Raw genomic sequence first — 26,337 nt, forward strand, 5'->3', positions numbered from 1 at the left:
ATTTGACTACAGTTGATTAACAGATCAGAGACAGAGAACCACGTTTCACGAATCTCCTAGAGGGAGACGGACTGTTCGGGGGTTGCCTTTGTCTGGTCAAGTTTCCCAAGGAAGAAGGTACATTTGCGGGACGTGCAGGGAGCATTGTCTGGTGCATTTGTATGCGCTGAATGGAATAGCGTGGAATTTCTTCAAAGAAACGTTGCGACGTTTGTGGGGGAACAATTCGAGTTTTTGCAGCACAAGTTTTCGGTGAAAGAAAATACTTAACAAAACGTAAGTAATGGAATTTATTAATTCATATGCAAATGACAGTAATATGATGTTAAATGTGTTACCTCATACATCTACTGACACTGAATTATGGAATTCTCTGTGGAATCAGGTGCAAATAGAAAACGAGAGAATAGATAAGAAAATACTAACTATGCATAAAGATAAGAAAAAATTAAGAAATGTCATGAAAATGATCAAAGTGTTTAATTTGATGGTTTTCAATGATGAGAATTCGCATAAAATTGAAGTTGTAAAAACTGATCAATGTTCAAATTGTAACATTTTACATAAACGCATACATGAGTTAGAAAAACAAATTGAAACATCCAATATCAAATTTGCATGCGCTGCTGGTAAAGACAAAAAGAAAAAAGATACTCAAGGGGCGTCTTTTATTCCTAGTTCTAGTGCAGACGTAGATATGACTGACATTAGCAGCACAGAACTGACAAGGAAAAAGTTCCATGACAAAGCAGCCACACTGAATTTAAAGATTCACGATCATTTAATGAAGGTATTAAAAGATATACCTGATTATAAAAATCACCTGGATGCATTTCATAATGCAGACATTTTTGAATCTTATACAGATCGATTTAATTTGACTGAGGAACAAAGAAATAAGATTTACAAACTGTGGTTACCAACTCACATGAGTCGAAGGTTAAAAATGCCTGTCAGCATGCCTCAAGAGGATGAGAATGGTGATTTTATACAAGGGTCTTGCATAGACAGGCTTAATCAATTAATTTACATTTCCACCGGACATGCCATTACCGTTGATATTTTGGAAGATCTTAAACCCAAAATTACAGAGGATACTTTTGAGTTTATGTTAAAATTCCAGACTGCATACAAATTACTGTTTTCTGATCAAGAGTCTGAAGAGAAAATGATTAGAGCATTTGTAAAAAAAATTACATTTTTAGATCCAGTAACATTAGCAATTGCTTCTGAGAAAGAATCATTAGACGTTGCTGCTCTTTTTATTGATAATATTAGACGTCAGCTTTTGCAGAATAATCCCAGACTTAAAATCTCAGAAGTTGTTAATGATAGAAATGCCTTTTATGACACTCAGAGGGGTAAAAGCTCTTGGAACAGTCAGAGTGACAGGAGTGACAACTGCAGAACAGACAAGCCTTTGCGGCTGCAAAGTTTAAAATGTTTTCATTGCGGAGAAATAGGGCATTATAGAAGAAACTGTGACAAATTCTTAGATCTACAAAAAAGTTTGCGGAAAGAGAATGTATTTGTTCAGCACACAGACACTAATGATCTCACACACAAACAGGTTTGTAACATAACTCACATAGACGAAAGAGTTAATTCATCCTGACTAGACTATCGGATACCACGTCCTCTTGAAGTATTAACTCCAGTAACTTTGGATAAAGAAGGAACCTTAGGGGGGTTTGATACAGAGTTTTTAATAGATACCAAGGCACAGTTAAGTGTAACAAAAGAAAAGTTACCAATGTTGCCAGGAACACCTCTTTGTAATATTGTGGATTTAGGCAATAAGGCAATTTGGAAAGATTCTAAAGGCAGAAAGCCTGTGTTAATTAATACTTCTGAATATGGTAACGAGAGAAGTGTTTGTCCAATTGAAATGGTCACTAGTGAGTTTCAATTACGTGAAATCAGTGATAATTTTTGTCTCAAGCAGATTGTGCAAATTTTTCCAAAATTGTGGGCACAGGAAAAAAATGATTGTGGCAGATTTAAAGATGAGATTTTTAATATGAAGGGACAGGATGTTCCATCTCAATGTCAGTACAGATTGCCAGAAGAAGCAATGGGTTCAGTTGCAGATATCATTCCAACACTTAAGAAAGATTTCCAAATAACACAAAAAACAGGACAGGATTTTCTCACTGAAGGAAATGCAATAGTTGATTCCTTGGCTAAGGAAGAGGTTTTAACAGAACAGAATGTAGTGCTTACAGAGACTAGTGTCACAGCGACAGTCAGACACAAAGATATGCAGCTCCTTTCCTTTACAGAGAAACAGGCAAAGGATACGTCCATTGCTATTTCCCGGGTTGATTTAAAGCCTTCTCGTGTCCATAAAGAAAAGGCCATAAATCATGAAAGTTTGGGTCACGTAGGACAAGAGACACTTTTGGAAAGTTTAAAAGGAAATCCTAGGCCCAAAAGACAAAAATCACCTTTCCAATGTATTGCACCAGCAGATGGCCCATGGTCCACATGGCAAATTGATCACAATGGTTCCTTACCCTCAGGGAAGAATGGGTTAAAACATGCTTGGATTACGGGAGCTGTCTTTTCAAAATGGGTTGAGAGCATTCTGGTCAAGCAAAATGTTGCAATTACTACAGCACGAGTTTTTTGGAATCATGTTTTTTCCAGATGGGGTTTTCCACGCATTCTTGAGTCAGATAGGGGTTCTCATTTCACAGGTTTAGTGATGAAAGTTTACATGTGAAATTTTAGGGATTAAATAAAGATTTAAAGTATCATCCATAATCAGTTGGTATAATTAGATTTAAAATTTAGGAATTAAAATAGGTCTTCTATATTTCCAAAATTTTAAAAGGGGGGGAAGTGAAGTAGATGACAATTATGATCATTTTTTTAATGAAAAAGTTCTTTGGTAAACAAATTGAGAAGGGTCTAATGATATAATTAACATTACAATTAAAGGTTATGTTTGTGATTTATGTATGTAACATGTAGACAGTACTGTAAGTGTATGGTCCAGATGGACTAAGGTTAAATATATTTACCAATATAATGATACTGCTGTATTTTTACAGGTCATATGTAATTATGTGATGAATAAAGAATACGATTGGATGATCGGAATCAAGAAGAATGAGGAAAATCAACAAGAGTCATCACCGATGGGACTGAATATTTTTTCATTTTTTAGGAAAAAGAACAAAATGACTATTTTTATTATATTTATTACTACTGGGACTATTGAAAGAAATAATCAATACTCAAAAAAGTACGAGGGGGAATTACATCTCTAGGAGTACAACAAAGTTTGCTAGAAGAAGTTTTATTGGTTCTAAATTATACAGATTTATGGGTGTGATATATAGTATGTACAAGTATTATTATTTTTTCTTTAAAAGTCCATATTGGGAAAATAAAGTTTTATTTCCTATAACAGTACTAGAAATAGTGGTAGTAATATTCAGTTATTATTTAATAGTCTCCAATATCCAGATTTTTATTTTTTACACAATTATAGCAAGACTTAACGGATAGATTTTTTACGCTTGTTTACATTTTTATTCTAAAATACTTTGTTTACTACACCAGATCAAGATTATTTATCATTCATGCTTACTTTGTATTGAAACAGTAAAAACCTTTAATGATTGAAGAATTAAATTGTATTGGAGGAAACCAGAAGGAATATATTTACACATTCTTGAGAGATGTAAATATGGTTCCATTACAATTTAATATAGCTCAAATAAAAGAGTTTGAGTACTCTTGGGAGAAATGGACTGAAGAACTTTAAAAAGATGAAGGTTTACTTCAGATGTCACAAAAACAATTAAAAGTAGAAATTGTTTTTCAACATGAAGAAGGTAAACTAAAAGAGACAGAACATGATGGGTAATTAAAGGCTTGATGGGCAAAAGTTTTTAAAGAAATCTGTTATAATGTATCAATATTGGGAAATAAGTGTTTCATTTATCTTCATCATTGTACATTGTTTTATGATGTATTGTTTTTCAACTCTTGGTAATATGTATTGTGAAGGCAGAGTAATTCAGAGGTATGCTGTATTCTGACATTCTGTTTGATAAGTTTTGAATGTGATATGTATGGTTGTTTGAAAGATTCTATTACAATCTAATTTAGGGGGGCTGTAAGAAATCCAATTAGCAATAATTATATTGTAATGAATGAATCTGTTATCAAAGGCAGAATGTTAAAGTATACAGTATAATAGTCTGGACTTTCCTTCATATCTATATATTATCTGATTGTATATTCAGTTATTGTTACATGTGCAGTATTCTAAGTGAAAGGTCAGATCTATTCTGACAGACAGAATTGACCCAAAAGGTCAATTCGTGGCCTCAAGTTGTTGAACAGCTGCAAGTCCTAACTGGGAAAAATGCTGCATAAGACTTTTCAATTCAGTAAGTTTGAAACTACTTATATGTTCAGAAGTAGTTCATATGACATCAGTAATGTAGGTAAATACCATGTTGGGATATAACATCTTAAAGGTTAAAATGGCTGACTGGGTGGGTCTTTATGGATAAATACAGCAGTGAGCTTAGTGAGTTTAGGAAGGAAGGATGGAGAGAAGATAGGCCAGATGAAGAAAGACCAGGCCAGAGTGATGATATCATGAAGAGGAGAAAGAAGGTTACTATGGGCAACTATTCTTAAGAATATCAATCTATTTGAAACATCATCGTCATTCTTACTATTTTTGTATGTAAGTAATTATTTTCAAAATAAACGTTTTTGTTTTTGTGTGCAAACGACAAGAATGCTGAATTCTGTTATACTGATGTAAATCTACAGAAAAAGCGAATTTAAGGACATTTAACAGGCACTAATATTGTTTAGGCCTAAGTACGCTTAATAGAAACACAAATGCTGATGCATATTGAGCCTAAGGCTGCGCTTATAGTGCCCGGCGATGCGACGTCGCACCAAAACAAATACATTGAATCCGTTGCATGCGCTTATAGTAAGAGCGATGGAGCTACAAAAAATTTTTAAGCCATTGAAATTAGATTTTGGGAGAGACAGTCGCCACATGTGACTGTCTCTACACCAATCACAGAGCGCCTACTGCACTCTGCTTGCCCCCTTTGTGACATCATTGGCCTGTCACCAGTGACGTCACTCCAAACCTAAGTGCAACTTTCGCCAGTGGCGACAACGGTAGCATTGCCGTCACTATAAACACGGCCTAAGGCTAAAGCCCCGCTGCACACGCCGGTGCGTCCGCCTTGCGTCTTGCGTCCGCCTGCATCATTCCCTCCCCTCAACCCCCCCCCATGTTTAATAGCTACCAGCAGCCATAGTAATCAAATAAACATGTTCCTGATTGGCTCCCTGGCGCACTACGTGACGCGTCGCTACACGGGATCACAATCCTCTTGCAGCCCCTGCTGGCTGACGCGTCACAGTGAGCCTGGGAGCTAGGAGGCACTAGGGACTGGCAGGTAGAAGGTAAGGAGCTGGTGGGAGGCGCGCGCCACCGACTGCAGCGGGGACCTAGCCTTATTCTGTGACGTGCGATAGCTCTGATCTGGCACGACTGCACAGAAAGCCTGACTGATCCCAATGAGCCCACAGTGTTCATGTAATCCAATAATTGTGTGTAGCATCTAATTGAAAGTGTAATTTATGTTAACTTTTTTAGTGTTCTAATGATGTCCACAGGATGCAACAAGTGCCACCATGCTGATGACCACTGTTAAATCTAGTGGATGTCATCACATCCTTGCTGGTTTACAGGGTGGATTGTACAGTATGCCTCTTTCTCTGAGAGCATCGAACCCGACTGGAACGGAAGACCGAGATTTCCTATCAGATGGTTGGGTTGCTGGAAGGTCCATCTGGCGCATGGACATTCCAGGAACTAAAGGATTGAAGTAACAATCCCAGATACACTATTTCTATTGAAAAACGTACCATTTGTTAATACCACCTTTCAATTAACCTTTGTATGCTCGGTACAACGACTCTGACATTGTACTTTTATGATGCAGCTCTTCATACATATCTGAAGATGTTTGTGACTTCCAGATATTTAGGGATAGAACAAAAGCGCTAAAATGTTTACTGGTCCGAATAAATGTGTGTGATTTGAGTAGAAACAAAAGGGGGAAAAAACAGTGTTCATAGTGTAGCCCCCTGTAAACAGCACAGGCTATACATATCTTTCTCCTATTGAGGTAAGTCCTGTTAAGGGCAGGCACCAGTAGTAATCATGGGTTTTCCCCCTTCAAGCCCTGCCCTGAGTGATAGATGCAGGCATGAGACAGAGGGGAGGTCCTGCTGACATCATGAGGGGTGGGGCTGAGACTATTTAGCAGCCCATTCCTGTAAGTGACAGTTAGTCTACTTGGGAGTCTCCTTGGGAGTCCATCCGAGTCTGTCCTGGGAGTTGGAAGAGAGCGGAGTGAGCCGAGCTCTCTCCTGGGAGCAGGAGAGATACTAAGAGGACTCTGGCCTATGATAGTCAGCGAGTGAGCAGAGCTCCGGTGGAACCAATGCCCCTCACCCTGATGAGGGGGTGATGGGGAGGATCTACCCTCGCCCAGAGGGGACCCTCTGAGGTGGGCACTGGGGTATTGAGGACCCTCACAGACCATCCTGTGGAGTACCTCTTGGAGGAAAGGAGAGGAGAGGAGAAAGGCTGTACACCTTTGGATCTGTGTGTGCTGCTACTGCTACTGCTGTTGTTGTTGCGGCTGTATGCTGCAAGCTGCTGTGTATCATCTAGCTACAATAAAGAGAGACATTGCTGATTTTACTAAAAGACTGTTGTGTGATTCTGGAGCATCCACCCTGGGACCAGGGGTCACTTCTTCTATACGGGTCATACCCCATACCCTGGGAAGGTATAGAGGATGGAGGCACTGCACCACCACTAAGAGAATGAGGCAACTACCCCAGAAGCCTGGTCCTGTCTCCCCAACAACATCGCGGGAAGCTCAGGCCCTCCTGTTCCACGCAGGTATGCACCACTCAAGCACATGTAACCAGCCCTCACACACCTTAGATATAGCATCTGTATCTGGGGGGGGGAACAAGGGTTACAATAGTATTTGGTAAATAGTTCCTTCCCTATTTAGCATATTAGCGACTTTTTTTAATCAATCTTTTGTATGTTTACCTGACGACTGTTGACCTGCTCTTAGTCCACAGTCCTCTTAAATTACTTAGACTCCAGCATTTACTATAGTGCTGGCATTTAGTCAGATCTGCGCCGATTTTTGATTTTAACACCATTTATTTTAATAATTTTGTTAATAAAGTTTTTTAAATTAGTATCAATTACCATCCAGCAGGGAGGCGGAGTAACCGCAACTGGGTTCACCTTTTCTAATTTAGTTCCATTCATAGTATTTGGTCAAGGTCAAAGTTCATTGCTGTATGAAATGTTAATTCTAGGGGTAGTTCGGATAAACTTAAAATAAAATGCCATATATTTTTGGTATGTTAAATTGGCCTTACTTACTCAACACTGAATAGCACCTGGCTAGATGTGAAACAGAAAAATCATGAATTAGGTGCCACCACATTTATATATATATAAATATGTATACACACACACATATATATCTTATACTATATTAGTGAAAGCACTGTATGTTTGCCTGCCTGCCTGCCTGTCCGGTGTCCCTAGGGGAAATCTCATTGGTCCCTTGGGTCGCCCGCCCCCGCACACCTCTCATTGGCCTGAGGCGGAGTGACGGCACACACACACACACACACACACACACACACACACACACACACACACACACACACACACACACACACACACACACACACACACACACACACACACACACACACACACACACACACACACACACCACAGCAGCTCTATACACACACACACCACAGCAGCTCTATACACACACACACACACACACAACACAGCAGCTCTACACACACACAACACAGCAGCTCTATACACACACACACACACACACACACAACACAGCAGCTCTACACACACACACACAACACAGCAGCTCTATACACACACACACACACACACACACACAACACAGCAGCTCTATACACACACACACACAACACAGCAGCTCTATACACACACACACAAAACACAGCAGCTCTATACACACACACACACACCCTTTGTCCGCCCCCCCTCCCCCCCCCCCCCTCACGTGCGCCGTCCTGCACTGGCTCCGGACGGGAAGCGCGGCCCTCCTACCCCAGCCGCTCCCTTACCTCCCCGGCGCTACCACCCGCTCAGGTAAGTCACTGTGCGTCCCGCCTCAGCCTCTGGCCCACTGCGCGTCCCGCCTCAGCCTCAGGCCCACTGCGCATGCCGCCTCAGCCTCAGGCCCACTGCGCGTCCCGCCTCAGCCTCAGGCCCACACACACAGTGCGCTTCCTACCGCCGCTCAGCCAGACGCCACATCGAGCGGGCGCCGGGGGGGGGGGGAGCGCGAGTCTTAGGCCCACACAGGGCGCTTCCTGCAGCCTCCTGCACGCCTCACTCAGCAGGACGGCACATCGGGGGACCAAGCGGGCGCCGGGGGGAGGGGGGGGGAGCGCGAGTCACAGGGAACGGGGGGGGGGGGGAGTCACGGGGAACGGGGGGGGGGAGTCACGGGGAACGGGGGGGGGAGTCACGGGGAACGGGGGGGGGAGTCACGGGGAACGGGGGGGGGCCACCAGCCGAACCAGAAGGGGGACGGACGCACGGAGGAGGGGGGGGGGAAATGCCCATACATAAATTATGACAATACATATGCCCACTGCTCTCCACCCCCCCCACTCCCCTTTCCCCCCCCCGCTCCCCTTTTCCCCCCCCCCGCTCCCCTTTCTCCCCCCCGGCTCCCCTTTCTCCCCCCCGCTCCCCTTTCTCCCCCCCGCTCCCCTTTCTCCCCCCCCGCTCCCCTTTCTCCCCCCCCCGCTCCCCTTTCTCCCCCCCCCCCCGCTCCCCTTTCTCCCCCCCCCCGCTCCCCTTTCTCCCCCCCCCGCTCCCCTTTCTCCCCCCCCCGCTCCCCTTTCTCCCCCCCCCCCGCTCCCCTTTCTCCCCCCCCCCCCCCGCTCCCCTTTCTCCCCCCCCCCCCGCTCCCCTTTCTCCCCCCCCCGCTCCCCTTTCTCCCCCCCTCGCTCCCCTTTCTCCCCCCGTTTCTCCCCCCCGCTCCCCTTTCTACCCCCCCGCTCCCCTTTCTCCCTCCCCCCCGCTCCCCTTTCTACCCTCCCCCGCTCCCCTTTCTCCCCTCCCCCGCTCCCCTTTCTCCCCCCCGCTCCCCTTTCTCCCCCCCCGCTCCCCTTTCTCCCCCCCGCTCCCCTTTCTACCCCCCCGCTCCCCTTTCTCCCCCCCCCGCTCCCCTTTCTCCCCCCCCCCGCTCCCCTTTCTCCCCCCCCCGCTCCCCTTTCTCCCCCCCCCGCTCCCCTTTCTCCCCCCCCGCTCCCCTTTCTACCCTCCCCCGCTCCCCTTTCTCCCCCCCCGCTCCCCTTTCTCCCCCCCCCGCTCCCCTTTCTCCCCCCCGCTCCCCTTTCTACCCCCGCTCCCCTTTCTCCCCCCCCCGCTCCCCTTTCTTCCCCCCCCGCTCCCCTTTCTTCCCCCCCCGCTCCCCTTTCTCCCCCCCCCCCGCTCCCCTTTCTCCCCCCCCCGCTCCCCTTTCTCCCCCCCCCCGCTCCCCTTTCTCCCCCCCCCGCTCCCCTTTCTCCCCCCCCCGCTCCCCTTTCTCCCCCCCCCCCCGCTCCCCTTTCTTCCCCCCCCCGCTCCCCTTTCTCCCCCCCCCGCTCCCCTTTCTCCCCCCCCCGCTCCCCTTTCTCCCCCCCCGCTCCCCTTTCTCCCCCCCCCCCGAAACCTTTACAACAAATACTCACCTATTGTTCCACGAGTTATAAATAATACTACCTATTACGCATTTACATCCCGGGCAACGCCGGGTCTCTCAGCTAGTATATATATATATATATATACACACATACACACATACACACACACATATATATATATATATATATATATATATATATATATATATATATATATATATATACATACACCAGTATATGTGCCATTATCATGCACGTTTGGTGCCGTGGGGTGCAGCTCTTAGCATGACTATTTGCATGGCTATGCATGGCAACCTGGTTTGCTCCGTTTAGTGCAGGAGTGGCAAACTCCAGTCCTCAAGGGCCACCAACAGGTCAGGTTTTCAGGATATCCCTGCTTCAGCACATGTGACTAAATCAGTGGCTCAGTCATTATGAACCTGACCTGTTGGTGGCCCCTGAGGTCTGAAGTTGGCCACTCCTGCTTTAGTGCATAAAGCTTCAAATGGTGATATTTCTGGGAGAAATGCATTTTCTCTGTAAATTTGTGAATTTCATTATTTCATATCTCTAATGCACCTGCTGAAGGAATTGTCTCAGACCAATGATTTTTCTGAAAATTGTTATTAATCGCTGCCATTTTAAAATGAAGGCTTCAAATGTAATCTGCCATCTACTTTTACAAGCTGCTTTAGGGGATTTATTCACATTTCTCTGGGAGTTGCACACTGCCGTTACATTATAATATCTGCTCTGAAGTTATTGGCACGGACAAACGGTTCATATAGTGAGAGCAGCTCGGAAGTAGACAGGGCAGGTTTTCCATTTGCAGTACTGAAATGTGATTACTGCGATTAACCCTATCTTCCCTTATCTATTATCCCTGTAACCCTGTTAGAGATGATGAGGGATATTCTGGCTAAGGCCCAAATCATTTCTTTTCAAATGCTGCATTATATTTCATATGGTTACCATCTTGTGACTCCCAGTGAATGGCCTGGGCTTTAACTACAATGCTATTATTCCTCTGAGTCGACCCCATGCATGTGAAGCTAAGGGTTGCCCCGTCATATTGGCCAACTCTATTCGTGAGCGAGGCTCCCTCATACCTCACTGAAAATGTATCTTTGTTACTTTCTCCCTAAAAATGTTTTTCCTTAACCCAAAGCAAAATAGTAGATGATCACACAATTTGTGCAGTCTGGACTGCTACATCAGCACCCATCACAGCAGCTCCACTTAGAGTCTCTCGGTCAGTATCTGTGCATCCCTCATTGTGGTTTGTTTGTTATGCTATGTTTTGTGTTGCTTTACAATTGAGTTACTTTTTAGCTGGTTGTTTGTACTCACTATAGATATTATTTGTGTTATCTTAGAGGTGTGCCATGCTAGTGGTAACCCTTAGACACATTACTTGTTAGTGTGATTATTTTATGTATTAATACATTTTGTGCTACACTTTTTATACATATAGTTTGTTGTCTCTTTTTATGGGGACTTCAGCACCATAGTTTGGCTATATCTATATCTATATCTATAAAAATGAAAACTTTGTTTGTTTGCTGAAAACGTTGTATATTTGCTGTGCTTATGGGCAATCTGATTGGTCCGTTGATCTGTCACTCACCCTCTGTCCAATCTGATTGGTCCGTGGCCCGGTCCCGCCCCCGCACACCGCTCATTGGCCTGCGTGGTTCGCTGACCTCACAAACCCAACTGCCACACTCAGAACAATCACTGCCTCACCGCCTGCTCTCACCTCCCCTGCGGACTAGACACCACCTCAGGTACTGTGCGCTGCCGCGTGCTCTCCCCCCCCTGCACACTAAACCCCCCGCTCCCGCCCTCCCCCCCTTCACCAACACCACCCAGTGCACTCACCCACCATCACACCATACACCGTCCGGTCATCCCTCCTCCCCCCCTCACGCAAACCCTCCACTGCTGACACCCAGATGCCACCCCCACCCCACAAACAACTGCCACCACCACCACCCACCCTCATCCCTACCGTACACCCTCTGGTGCCACCGCTATTTACACTCTCTCACCCGCAGCTCACCTCCCTCCCGACTCCCCCCCCCCCATCACCTCCCCCTCACCCACAGCTCTCACCACCTGCAAGCCCCGTTTTCTATCCCCTCAGCGGGGACGCCAGGAGCACCGGGGAGGGGGGGTGGAAGGAGTGCACGCCGCTTCTCCTCGGGGAGCGCCAGGGAGGGGTGGAGAGAGGGGGGAAACATGCGCAGGGGACAAGGGGGAGGGAGAGAAACACCGCCGGGGGGGGGCAAACACTGGGGACAGGGGGGGGGAACCAATTGTCTGGGATGAGGGGGGACAACACACACCCCCACCTCACCACCCCCCCACTCAAAATTCACACCCCCCCCACCCAAGATTCATAGCCAACCCCCCACCCAAGATTCACCCCCCCACACACCCACCCACCCAAGATTCACCCCAGAATTCACCCCACCCACGATTCACCAAAGAACCAACCAACCCACCCAAGATTCACCCCCCCACCCACCCAAGATTCGCCCCCCCACCCACCCAAGATTCGCCCCCCCCACCCCCACAAAACAATTATTAGGGATTCACACCCCGGGCAATGCCGGGTCTCTCCGCTAGTAGCTTTATATTTGTGCACATTTAGTGGGAATACGCACAGCGTTGTGTAATTCTTTATTAATCCCCGGTGCACTGTGTGCATTTTTGCTCTTCTCATTTTACAATGAGATCAAATTTAATAAGAGGCGATAACTACACCACCCTCTTCTGACTTCTTCTTTTGGACCGCATGCCTTAATAAGGTGCTCTGGAAAGTCTTGATATATTTAAAGATACATTAAAATCAATAAACTAATGTAAACCAATGGAAATGCCTAAAATTTTTTTACAAGTTGTGAGAGGAAGAGTGGTAAAGTTGTGAATGGGAGATACGTAGGCCCCGCATTTGCAAATTATACCTATCCCTACTAAGGGTTAAAGGCACAGGGAATGTTTTGCAAATGAAGCCAGGTGCAGATCGACTGGCCTCGATTAACAGAGTTTAAGAAAGCCAGGCTTGATCAGTTCTTCCCTCTCCCCTTATTCCAGTTAAGAGAGCTGGATGCTACAGACAAGCACTGGCCTGCAACAGGTTTGGTTTGTGATATCTGGGTTTTACTGTTTGGCAAGTGGGAAAGCCACCCAAAGATAGCCAGAGAATTGCTGTCTAGTTAATGCTCAGATAGAGCTAGGATTTATTTTGATTCTTTTGTTTGTCTTGGTTTTGTCTACTGGAGTGACCAAGAAAATAAAGCACTTAAACCAGAGCTGGATGGTCCTGTGACTGTGCTTTACCCTAAAAGACAGTGGGATTTAAAGGTTCCGAGACAAGAACCCTTCAGCCAAAAAGGGTATTTTGTCACATAATTATTAATAATTATCAATATTTGATTGCACATTTATATGATTTATATCCAGTTTGGTTATTTTGAACCAATTATTAGATTTTTTTAAACAACCAACAATTAAAATGTTTTTCCCCTTTTTGTATATTATTTCAATGTTAAAATATTATATTTATTCATTAATGTGCATGGTATAACATCTCCCTCCATTTGTGTTCATTTAGGGATTGAATCCCCTTTATTTATTTTTTAATTGTAAATATGGCCACAGATTAGACGTATTTCATTGGCCTGAAGACGTATTTAAAAATGGGCACTAGTTGTAAACGTGTTCCCCTGATGAAGCACAGTAGTGCGAAATGCATAACGGTTACGTTGCACAACATCGTGTTACAGAGCATCCGGTTGTATAGCAATCCAGGACCCAGTGGATGTACACACTTTACGAGAGACCCTATAGGAAGTATCTGACCTTTAATGCACACAGGAAAAACTCCAGCACATATAACACTGTGGAAGACACAAACAACTAACTCTTTGGGACCCTACCCCTGGCGATCATTTCTACACCTACTTATGCATTTCCAATTTACCTCCTACTGATCTCTGGTGCACTCTGTACTTTTTTCTTCCATAATTATTTCTATATTATTTACAATTATTTCTATATTTTAATATTCATTTCAATGAAGATGAAAAATTATGCTCATTATGCATTTTGCCAATTTAGTCACACAACTCACCTTATCAGACGCACTTTTCTGGATCTTGGACGTCTGCTTGTCGGCTTTAGGAAACTGTCCGTGCCAAGAAGAGCTGAGAGAGAAGCTGCCAAATTTCCTATTCTTTCTAGTAGTATAGGTTGTCTGCATCTGAGACTCCATTCGCGGAGAAGCTTCAGAGTAAAGGTTATGGCAGGACTGATGGTCCATTATAGAGGGATCGGTGCTTAAAAGGTTATCCAGGGACCTATGAAACAATTTTGTTCCTGTGAAATAGAGAAAGATCAATAAAGGAAACACGAATGACCTACAGTATGGTCCAACATAAATCTTGTACCCCCACGCTTTATCACTGCAACAGAGAAACAGAAGGGATCTCCAAGTCTGTCCCTTCCCCCATTGGTACATAGATATATAGTGTAAGAGACATGTTCAGAGGTACGCAATGGAGACCGTTTAAAGTGAAACTAAAATTAAGCTTTATTGCGCCTGTCCCTTTAACAAAGCAAAAGAAAACCTACTCTACTCTACACATGTAGTCCAGCGCTCTCTAACTGGGTGGTTAGCTAAGCTAATTACCAGCCCCAAATATATATATACATTTATACAGATATACAGCAGTCCCATAAGAAAGCCTTATCTGTTTCTTGTAGCTGTAGGGGAAGGCTTCTCTGCTCTCCTGGGTCAGCACCCTTGTGTGCTAAGGCAATGTCTGTCCAGGTATAGGTTTTCTCCCCTTTGTCTTGCCGTCAGCCTGTAGTCTCTTTGCAGCTCAAGACATCTGTCCTTCCTGGGTCAGCCCCAATTGTGAGACTAAGGAATCCTCCTTCCTGTTTCAGAACAGGCTATTTCTGAGAGAGCTCTAATCAGCCATGTGAAGTTGGTTAATTGCTGGTATGCAATTAACCAGCACACTGCTGGATTAGAGGCACGTTTATTTAACAGGAATAAGTCCCTGTTGCATATAGATATAGGTAATGAATAGACGATACTGTTCTATCGCTAACGAAATGCTTTAATTTGTTCGAGCTTTCGAGATCTCTGATCTCCTCTTCCGGCGATGTTACATTGAATGAAGCAAGCAAAGTTAAACTTAAACTGTGCATATAAGAATGTTATCTGTGACTCAAACCTAACACCCCCCCTGTGTAATATGCAATTTATGACTTGAGGTGTTAAATAGTCCCTGAATGTTAGTGATGTAAGAGTGTGTGTGTGTGTGTGTGTGTGTGTGTGTGTGTGTGTGTGTGTGTGTGTGTGTGTGTGTGTGTGTGTGTGTGTGTGTGTGTGTGTGTGTGTGTGTGAATATAAATTTGTAAAGAGCCCACAGTGTATACAGCGCTTTACAAAAAGGTGTGTGTGTTTGGAGTGGGAGTGTATATAAATGGTGTGGGTAGGTGTGGAAATGTAAGAGACTGTAGCATTACTAAAAGTGTGTGTAGATACTATGTGGTCCCTGATGGTATATAGGGATGGAATTACATAGAGTATTTGTATGTGTAAGAGACAGCTGTGTGTGCATACATATAGCGCAGTATGCATAGACATAGCCTTAAGCACACACACACACATATATATATACCAATGCTGTACTTTAAAGCTGTGTTAACAGCGAGCATTAGATTATATGGGCTCCATGTAACAATGGTTTTTCAGACAAAAGGTGACACATTGTGTGCACATTTGCATGTCATTTCCCAGAATCCCTTGCTGCATTGGAAGCACTGTATGCTGGGGATAATGGTGACAGACAGGGTTGCAGATCTGCCTAAGACATGTGAATGTGCTCACAAGTGATCTTTTTATTTGCTATATGCAATATGGTGGAGGTTTCTTGTTGCCTTTTTCACTCACCATAACTTAAAACGTGTGTGTGTACATACATACATACATACATACATACATACATACATACATACATACATGCAAGCTATTTATTAAAGCAGCAGTCCTTGCTGATCACCATTTGTTGCATTTTATTCTTTACCTACAGATATAATCTTTCCCTTTCTAATGCAGTTTTTTATTTTTAAAATAGGATATTCCATTCAGTAGACATAAGGAAGTGATTTATTAAGGGGCTTATTCTATATTGTGCGAAGCGGACGATCGAGCCATTTTTGGACGAAATTCCCCCATTTACTGTACTTCAATGGGGAATTTTTCCGAAAACTGCATGAGCCACTTCGGATACCATAGAGCAGGACATGCTCAGGGAACAAGTTACTAACATTACACGAGTTAGTAGAGGTCCAGGGTGAGTGAAGAGAAGGGAAGTGGAACACACTGTGGTGCCACTGGAAAATAAATAAATGAATACACTCACATGGGCTAGTGTGAGTGAAGGCAATGAGGGCAAGTGCTTGCAGCAGGAAATCCACTGTAGATAGTATCTGTAGTCCCAGAACTGATGGTGTCTTGCAGTGAAAGCCAGGGAAGATGACAACCAGGCAACAGGAAGGATTAAAAGGTAATTTATTAAACAAATAAGTAAAAACTCAAAGACTTGCATCTATAATAAATGTAGTCTCCGTGGCTGGGTACTGTTCAGGTAACAGTGAGTCCCCTTCTCCGCGTCCGGATACAGGGCTGAGTCCCAGAAACGGGAAACAACTACGGGAGCTGCAGAAGGTCAGAAAGGCTCCACGCTATGCCTAGAACAACGTGTTTCGGAAATTCAATTTCCTTCGTCAGGTTCAGGTAGTAGCGTGGAGTGTCGGGAGCTTTAAATACATTCTGGTCTCGCGATGATCCGGCTGATATGGATGTAAATTGATTGAGATCATAGGTGAAGTCTAAAGGAGGCCCGGGGCAGGTTTGTCTGAACTGTCTGTCAGCGCGATGGTATTAGAATCTAATAGAACTAATAATTCATCCCTGAAGATTTTGGTGGGGTCAGTGTTGAGGCGTTCATATGTAATGTTATCTGATAATAGCCTCTCTGCCTCTTTTAAGTAGTAATGTTCGTCCATCTACATATCGCACTAACATTCACTTTCTTGCACCATTATCCCATCCATATTTATCTAATTTGATTTTAAATACCATCTTAGGTTGCCACATAATTGTACTCTTATCTGTCCCCTATGTTCACAACATTTCCAGCACTGCACGGCATCGAATGTCCATGACAAGGATGTTATCCTGCCTCAAATTTGACTGACGTCATTGGCGTACTGAGCATGCGCATACCATCGCGCTGACAGACAGTTCAGACAAACCTGCCCCGGGCCTCCTTTAGACTTCACCTATGATCTCAATCAATTTACATCCATATCAGCCGGATCATCGCGAGACCAGAATGTATTTAAAGCTCCCGACACTCCACGCTACTACCTGAACCTGACGAAGGAAATTGAATTTCCGAAACACGTTGTTCTAGGCATAGCGTGGAGCCTTTCTGACCTTCTGCAGCTCCCGTAGTTGTTTCCAGTTTCCGGGACTCAGCCATGTATCCGGACGCGGAGAAGGGGACTCACTGTTACCTGAACTGTACCCAGCAACGGAGACTACATTTATTATAGATGTAAGTATTGAGTTTTTACTTATTTGTTTAATAAATTACCTTTTAATCCTTCCTGTTGCCTGGTTCTCATCTTCCCTGGGTTTCACTGTGTAGCCAGGTTCCACAGGTTCACCCTTATCTCCGCTGCAATAGGGAGCGTAAGGGAAGGTTGCAGAGCGTGCAGGGAGCGCTCCGGTGCACCGGAGGCTCCGCGGCGGCCCGAGCATTCAGGGCGCCGCCATTTTGATACTCGGCATTGCGCAGCGAGTCTTGGAGGCGATGGCGTCAGCAGAGAGTGCGCGGATGAGCAGAGAGTGGCTGCGGTAGCGCCCGAAGCACGGACCAACCAGAGGGGGCATAGCATCGGAGACTACAAGTCCCATGAGCCTCAGTCAGACCAGGTGATGCCAGGGAGCTAATAGGGAGACAGGAGCTCAGCAGGAAGAGGCTAGGAGGTTGCGTAGGGGAGCACGCTGATCAGAGAAGATGAGGAGGGGGACGAGGAAGGAGCTCAGTGTGTAGCCCGTATACCCCCAGGCCCAGATTGGCCCTGAGTCACAGTCAGTCAGAGTTAATGTAGGGACAGGCCCTAGAATAGGAACCTGTCACGTTAGTGAGTGAAGCTGCTAAAGACACAGAGACTGTCACAGCACCATCCCAGAGGTTTGGGACCAGACCACTTCAGGCATATCATCAGCCATCCGGGTGGGATCGCCCCGGAAGGTATCACAGGCAGCTCCGCGTCGTCGGATCCTTTGTGAAGTCTGTTTGCGGGCCCGAGCGCAGGAGCGCTCGGCAGGTAACATTCATAAAGTGCACCAACTATAACATTGCTCATATTAGTGGCTGCGCAGTCACACACCTACACACTTATCTTTGGGGTTCGTGTTACGGGGTGTTTGACACTGGGTTGGAGCACGGTGGAAGGTCGCGTCCTGTGAGACGCGTTAACTAATGTGTCTCCTTAAGGAGAAATGCTGATGGTTATGATACATATATGCATGGTTATGGTTACCGATAGTAAAGCTACTGTTTCTTTTACATGCTGTGTGAGTAGTATTGTGTTATTGTCCTGCGAGGCACAACTCCCGCTCTGCTGGGAGCCATCGCAGGTGGAGGCGCTGCATCTGATAAGATATAATCCATACATATACATTGCCCCAGGCTCTCCGTGGCAGAGGCTTAGGCCCTGCGAGCCAACAGGTTATACAGCATTGGTAGTTACACTGTATTCAGTAGGAAACAGGGCTACAACTGCAAGACACCATCAGTTCTGGGACTGCAGACACAGATACTATCTACAGTGGATTTCCTGCTGCAAGCATTTGCCCTCATTGCCTTCACTCACAATAGCCAGTGTGAGTGTATTCATTTATTTATTTATTTTCCAGTGGCACCACAGTGTGTTCCACTTCCCTTCTCTTCACTCACTCTGGACCTCTATGTGTGTTTTTTCCTGTGTGTTTTCTCATTCTCAATGGCTCTTATGAGAATGAACACACGGCTATAAGAGGAGCAACAAAGAGGACCACACCAAGTGATTTGACTCACGCATTCCAGTGCCTGTTCCAGCAGACGAGTCCACTCCGTGACCAGAGTGAGAACCTTCAAGACAACGCTGAGGGATTTTGCTCACATAGCCCTATATGATTATCTCCTACCCTATTGTTCTCGCACATTGTTCTTTAGTATATATATTAACACTCTGTTGTTTCTTTTTACATGCGCTCATCTCCACTCTATCTACATCTCCACCAAGGATCAGGGGAAGATCCTATTGATTGAGCAGCAGTACCATCAGGGCCGGTATTAATTTCTGATATTTGATCATGTGTATGCTTTGAGCCTTGTTTTCACCCTTCACTTATTTACGCCCTCTCAGATTCAGCTTTTTTCTAAGGGAGCACCACTGTTTTCCCCCTTTTTTTGATCCGTTGGTCTGTCATTCACCCTCTGGCCAATCTGATTGGCCCGTGGCCCGGCCCCGCCCCGCCCCCGCACGCCTTTCATTGGCCTACGTGGTTCGCTGACCTCACAAACCCAACTGCCACACTCAGAACAATCACTGCCTCACTGCCTGCTCTCACCTCCCCTGCGGACTAGACACCACCTCAGGTACCGTGCCTTGCCGCGTGCTCTCTCCCCCCCCCCCAACACCACCCCCGCACACTAAACCCCCCCACCACTCCTGCCCCCCCCCCCTTCACCAACACTGCCCGGTGCAGTCTCCCGCCAGCACACCATACATCGTCCGGTCACACACCCCCCCCCTCACGCACACCCTCCGCTGCTGACACCCAAATGCCACCCTCACCCCACAAACAACTGCCACCACCACCCCCCCTCACCCCTACCGTACACCCTCCGGTGCCACCACTACTTACACTCTCTCACCCGCAGCTCACCTCCCCGCCGGCACTCCCCATCACCCCCCTCACCCGCAGCTCTCACCACCTGCAGGTCCTGTTTTCTCTCCCCTCAGTGGGGACGCCAGGAGCACCAGGGAGAGGGGGGGTGGAAAGAGCGCACGCTGCTTCTCCTCACCACCCGCGGGCCCCGTTCTCTCTCCCCTCACCGGGGAGGGATGGAGAGGGGGGAGGGGGAAACACGCGCAGTGGACAAGGGGGAGGGAGAGAAACACTGCCGGGGGGGGCAGGGAACCAATCGCCTGGGACGGGGGGAACCAATCGCCTGGGACAGGGGGGACGACAACTCAGTTTAGAGGGGGCAGCAGTCTGTTTTGTTGGTGTGTGTGTGTCTATGCAGTGTGTTTTGTGGGTGTAGAGGGGGCCTGCAGTGTGTGTCTTTAGTGGGTGGAGGAGGGCTGCAGATTGTTTTGTTGGTGTGGGTGCGTGTCTACAGTTTTGTGGGTTTACAAGGGGCTGCAGTGTGTGTTTGTGGGTGTAGAGGGGGGCTGCTGTGTGTATTGTGTGTGTGTGTGTGTTTTGTGAGTGTAGAGGGTGGATGAGTCCTGCAGAGTTTGTTTTGTGGGTGTAGAGGAGTGGGGCTGCAGTGTGATATTGTGTATATAGAGGGGGTTTGTAGAGTGTGTTTGTGTGTATAGAGGAGGTGATGGACTGGTGTTGAACAAACCTTGCATTTAATAAGTTACTACAGCCCTGTTTCTAGGAGATTTCCAGGCTTAGTAAAGATGGCGACTCCACATGTGGAAATCTGTGTGCTAAATCAGGCACACCTTTACCATCAACCATCATGTCATTACCACAAGACCTATCAGCCCCATTATGTTTTTCGTTACCTGCGCCGTCCTTGTCTCTGCTCCTGTTCCCCACAGACCTCGCGGAGATCAGCTCGCCGATGTATGAGCTGGGCACATAGAACGGTTTTCTGCTTTCACTGTCTCCAATCTTCCTGACCTGCCAACAATCTTTGTCAAACTTCTTCAACAGTGCGAGGACGTCCCCCTCTTGCAAATAGATGGTGCTCCCGTCAGGGGCCTTGCACTTGCAGCTGCTTTGAATTCTAAGGACCGTAGGCTTGGTTTGTGGTTGAGATCTTTTCCAGTTGCGGCCCTCCAGCTTCCAAAGCCCTGAGAACATCTCAGGTAGCCTAGCAGGACAGAAAATGTGTATTTATACCGGTTACTCTTGGGACTCAGCCCTACTGGGCTGCACGATTTGAGGTAGCAAGAACAGAATAATGTTACTACTACGGGGATTTACGTTTTTCTGCCCACTCCCCAGTGGTTAAAACGTTATTTTAAAAATTAAAAAAAAAAAAACAATGAAAATATGTGGAGTTTATGTATCAAGTAAAAAGTAGTGCAAAACTGGGACAAAACAAAGTGCATCAGAAATATCAAAGAAAAAGATCCTGCTGAATTTAGTGGGATTGTTAGTGGGATGCTAATGATTTGATGGGAATCTCTGATAAATTAGGTCAGGGTCTGACCTGGCCATCGGGGAAATGGGGTGTCCCTCTGGTAGAATTCCTGACAGCCGAGGCGAGCCAGGGAGACTCCCCTCCCCAGCGCCCGAAGCGCACCCCCCAGCTCGACAACCATTTCCCCCCTGATACATATCCCCGTTAGAGTTCAAGGGAAGAGAAGTACTTTCCGCTTTTTTAAGGACTTTCCCCTCTTATTCTTTGCACAAAGAGATGGAAGTTTTTTTTTTTTTACATGTATAGAGAGCAGGGGATCTCCGGACGTGAACAGCATGAATTTCCAGGGAATGTGCCGTTGGTATTTCATGGAGGTTTAAATCTGCATCCCCCCACCCCCCGCGTGAAGCAAGAGATGTAATCCTCCATTTTGTTTCCCCTGAAGGGGCTGCTACCGGCGGCCTCTTACCCGCTAAGTATCTTGGGCACTGGGGATTCCCCGGAGCAGGAATTAATGCAGTTCACATCCTGAAACCCCAGTTCACCCCCTGCTCCCATACCATAACATTTTAAACACTACAGAGGGAAGGATATGACATTCCTACAGTGTCTACCATGGCACCTAACACTCAGGAGTTTGGTAAGATTGGACAGGTTAGTATCTCACTGATGATTTATATGTTGGACAGTCATGAGGAATGTCCTTTACATGGCACAACCAAAAGAAGCTGACCATGTTTTATTGGGTAAAACCAGATTACTAGACGATAACTGATCCTGCCCCGTTACCATATAGAAACATACGTAATTATAGTAGCCAGTAACTGTACTTCCCTATAATAAATGCGGGAACTTCATACTATAAAACAAGGAGATATTCTTAAGGTCACTAGTTCCTCACTCTGTATACATGCTTACTAATTACTGTATATGGAGTGAGTCAGTACAGAGGGGCTTTTTTGGTTTTTTAAGTTCTCTGCTCCAAAATGTTACATTCAATTTTAAAAGAGCAATTTGGAACCTTTTTATTTATTTATTAAATTAGATTCGAACCACAAAGTCTCCGGAGTTGAACCTCATTCATTTTAGCTCTGGGGACCCCCTGCTTCCCGAGATACAGAGGGGGTGCCGGTGTCTCGACAAAGTTGAAAGCTTCCGCATCACGCCGGCCAATAGGAAGCCAAACCTGATGATGTCACGGCTTCCTATTGGCCCGCAGGGTGCGGGAGCTTTGAAAAGCCGCCACTACGGGAACCCTGCTAGTCGAGCAGAGCGGCTACCGGCACCTACTTTGGAGGTAAGTATCGCTGGAAGCAGTGGGCTCTTGGAGATGAAATTAAAGGGGTTCCGCTCCGAGACCCCCGCTTCAATCCTAAATTGCATACTTGGATTGCCTCTTTTAGGAGTGAAATTCTGTTGAATGTATGACAAAAGTGGGGAGATTCTTGGGCAAAACAAACTATAACAGATGTTTTAAAGAAAAAAGTCCTATTGAATTTAATGGGATTTATTTCTCTTTGATAGATATAGATATATAGATATAGATAGTCAGGGTCCGACCTGAAAATGAGTGAAACCTAAAAGGTTTTATGATGATTTATAAAAATTAAAAATAAATCATATCTTGTACTTATCTTTCTCCACTTTAAGTTATTACGTAGTAATTTAATCCTGTCATATGTGCAGGTGTGACAAAGCAATAAAGTGGAGACACACAGTCAGAAAACACCCTGTAATCTATAACTATTTCAATGTTTGTTATGGTTTAATATAAGTGTAATAGTTTTGCAGTTTGTTTTCAGAAGCATAACTTTAAAATGCACAATATCAAATCCCATGGAATCATAATTATCTCTGGAAAATCTATCAAAACAGGCGCAAGCCTGTAAACCCAGGCAATTAGTTAATGAATGAACCACAACCTGTCAGGCATGAAATAACTAGAGAACCATTCCATCCAGTAATAATAACAGCATGTTCTTGTATAGCGCTGCTAGTTTTACGTAGCGCTTTACAGAGACATTTTGCAGGCACAGGTCCCTGCCCCGTGGAGCTTACAATCTATGTTTTTGGTGCCTGAGGCACAGGGAGTTAAAGTGACTTGCCCAAGGTCACAAGGAGCCGACACCGGGAATTGAACCAGGTTCCCCTGCTTCAAACCCAGTGCCAGTCAGTGTCTTTACTCACTGAGCCACTCCTTCTCCCTATATCGTATTGTATTTTTCCTTGTGTTTGGTCTCGTTTATAACCTAAAATGGTTTCTTCTATTTTCCTTTTTGTAACTGTGCGACCTTTTGAGTCCGATTGAGAGAAAAGCGCTGTATAAATAAAGTTATTATTATTATAACTGAACAAGACAGAAACTCAAAAATGATTCCACAGCTGCTGTGGTCTGGGCTAAATTTAAATGCAGCACCGGGGTTATTGCAACATGTATCACATTTGATGAATAATTTGTAGTGTCTAACCAGGACTTTACAGTACAGAACAGTTCACCAGCCACACTATGAATAATATTAACTGAGCCAGCTCGTTACATTTACTTGCTATCCATTTAAAAGTGATGCAAATTATACATGAGTAGAAACATTCAGGTTCGTTTGCAAATTATGGGGTTCTTCTTGGTTTTTAATGGTAAGTGTGAGTGTGAGTGTTCGCTTCCCCCTGTCAGCAGTATTATAGCTCTCTATGGCGGTTTTTATCTTAACTCCCCTGGGCTGTTAGTACTCTCTCTGTTTATTATTTTTACATTGATTGTGTTTTTGTTGTGTATGTTTTACTGTGTTAGAGCTTTCTATGTTTAGAGACCATATATATGGTTTACATTTCTGGGCAGTTAATTCATTGAGCTGAGGAGGGGTTGGATCCCCTCAGCTGTTTATGTGTTTGTTTTAATAAATTAATACTAATCCTGTCCCTTGTGCGCTTTTGTGCATTTATTTCTTCTCTGGTTTTTAATGGTAAAATTCACTATATCTTGGCAGCTTTTTGTGCAAATATTGGTGTCAAAATGCACTCAAAGATATTTGTGGTTGGTGATTTTTGACAAAGTGATATATATATATATATATATATATATATATATATATATATATATATATATATATATATAATAGCTACGACTTTTCCCCAGCTGTTAATGTCTAAAAACGGCTACGTTTGCAAACTGGGACAAAGGTTTCTCCCATCTCTTGTCAGGAGATAAGGATCACGTGCACACATGACTGGCAGGCACCCGTTACTTTTATAGTGGAGTGTAACACTCATAGATGCAACTATAAGATATACTGTAAGACAGAGGGAAATCATTTATAGTACATGAAATTAACTCATTTTAATGAACTGTCCATGTGGTCTGCTCCAGGCTTGTCTGGCAGTGAAATAGTAGCTGATCTCTTGCCATTATTATTAAGGAGCACACTTACAGCCCCTGTAAGCTCAGAACCCAAACCACACCATATATTTGTGTCAAAAGGAATGTGCTACTGGTGACCTAATGTATAGAACTAAAGACAAAAGCCACAATGCTACATCCACCAACACAAATTATAAGCATTTAATTATATCTGTTTTTCTTCTCATAAGTAATGGTCCTTTAGTTAAATTCTGCAGTCAGAGTATTTCTAAGCCTGTAGCCATGCCCCAGCATGGCCTTTTTACAGGTATTGACACTACCTGCGTTTGCAGGTAGTGTGAGGACCTGTAAAAATAGTATACCGTGACTTGGTTACAGAAATACTTTGGTCAACGAATTCAACTTAATGACCATTACTTATGAGAAGAAACTGTATCATTTGTCATGTTAGATGAAGCATTTGGGGCTTTATGTCCCTTTGTTGTATTATTAAGGAGATCCCAAATAGTTTTGACCATTTTGTCTTATTACATCTCCCATGCAAGTGTAAAAAGCCATTAGAGATCAAAGTTGCTTTTTTTAATAAAGCTGTGGTAAGTGGCAGTTACACCGACATCTGATTTTTAAAGATGTCGACAAAAACAATATACAACATCCATAATATGTCAACTAAACTTGGTAGGAAACTTATATTTATGTTGTGTAAAGGATAATTAAAAAGGAAGGCAAACAGCGCCAGGTGCCAATTCCTGTACATTTCACAAGAGAAACAAGCGTCCTTTATTTTAGCTCTGTGCAAACATTATTTTGCAGCAATAAAAGCAGTTGTTAGTGGGAAAAAATGGCTGTCTAGAGCTTTGACTGAGCGCCATATTAACTAAGTGGTGCTATTCTGTAAGACACCCGGAAACGTATGTGCTAGTGTATCCCAGTGTCTTATAGAATAGCACTGCGTACTAAATTTGTCCCTTTTGAGTGAAGGGCTTAATCGCAACTTGAATACACGTTTCAAAAGGCATCTCACTCCTTCCCTCCCCCTCTTGCTGCTAATCAGCTTCGTAAATCAAGGCTGTCACTTACCTAATAAAGCACAGCAGAGGGGAAATATTAGTGCGCAACACAGCAGAAGTTTTTCATTGCTGATCTCTCTGAAGTGTGGGATGCTTTTTGTACATGTCTTTCTCTCTCTCTGCGCATCAGCAGGCACTAAGAGGAAAGCACATGCTCTGGGTGAGACCGATATGACTTTGTAAAGTGACAATCATCACCACTTCCTGCCTGTTTTATGCTGTCTCTCTGCCTCTCTCGTATTCTGTTTCATCAACACGTCTCTATGTACAGTATAATCTCACCTACATCCCTCACTCTTTGCATCGCTCTCTCAGGCCCCTGCACAATATGCTACTTTGAAGCTGGCATCCCAATTCTGCAGAAGACAGAAGCTCCATTCAAATGAATGGGTCCAAAATGTTGTCAGCATATTGAACAGGTGCCTCAGTTCCTACATAGTCCTTCTAGTAACTGTTTGAGCGCCCTTACAATGTCCACTGAAGGTCATACCTATTTTGTTCATTTTCTAGGAGCGGTGAATGTGATCTGAACAGAAATGGAGGACTCTTCTTTTCCGTTCTTGTCACGGTGGTGACGTCACGATAATGTGATCGCTGAGGAGCAATCGCATTATTGCAATATGCAGAGGGGCCGTGGCACGCGGGTCCTCCGGCA

The 26,337-nt window shown here is 44.8% G+C and overlaps 1 protein-coding gene across 2 annotated transcripts in view; it reads right to left on the bottom strand.

Moving 5' to 3' along the window:
• The window catches only part of ARHGAP9 (Rho GTPase activating protein 9), a 142,520-nt gene extending 116,677 nt beyond the window's left edge, over positions 1-25,843 (bottom strand). For both annotated transcript variants that reach the window (XM_075591530.1, XM_075591529.1), the window contains exons 1-3: positions 25,693-25,843; positions 20,674-20,984; positions 13,931-14,175 (exon numbers count right to left, since the gene is read on the bottom strand). In XM_075591530.1, the coding sequence (XP_075447645.1) occupies positions 13,931-14,175; positions 20,674-20,974 (546 nt within the window). In that variant the 5' untranslated portion in view covers positions 20,975-20,984; positions 25,693-25,843. The remainder of the gene's footprint in view (positions 1-13,930; positions 14,176-20,673; positions 20,985-25,692) is intronic.
• Between the last annotated feature and the right edge of the window lie 494 nt (positions 25,844-26,337).

Source organism: Ascaphus truei, chromosome 3 (genome assembly GCF_040206685.1).
Source record: "Ascaphus truei isolate aAscTru1 chromosome 3, aAscTru1.hap1, whole genome shotgun sequence".
Taxonomy (NCBI): domain Eukaryota; kingdom Metazoa; phylum Chordata; class Amphibia; order Anura; family Ascaphidae; genus Ascaphus; species Ascaphus truei.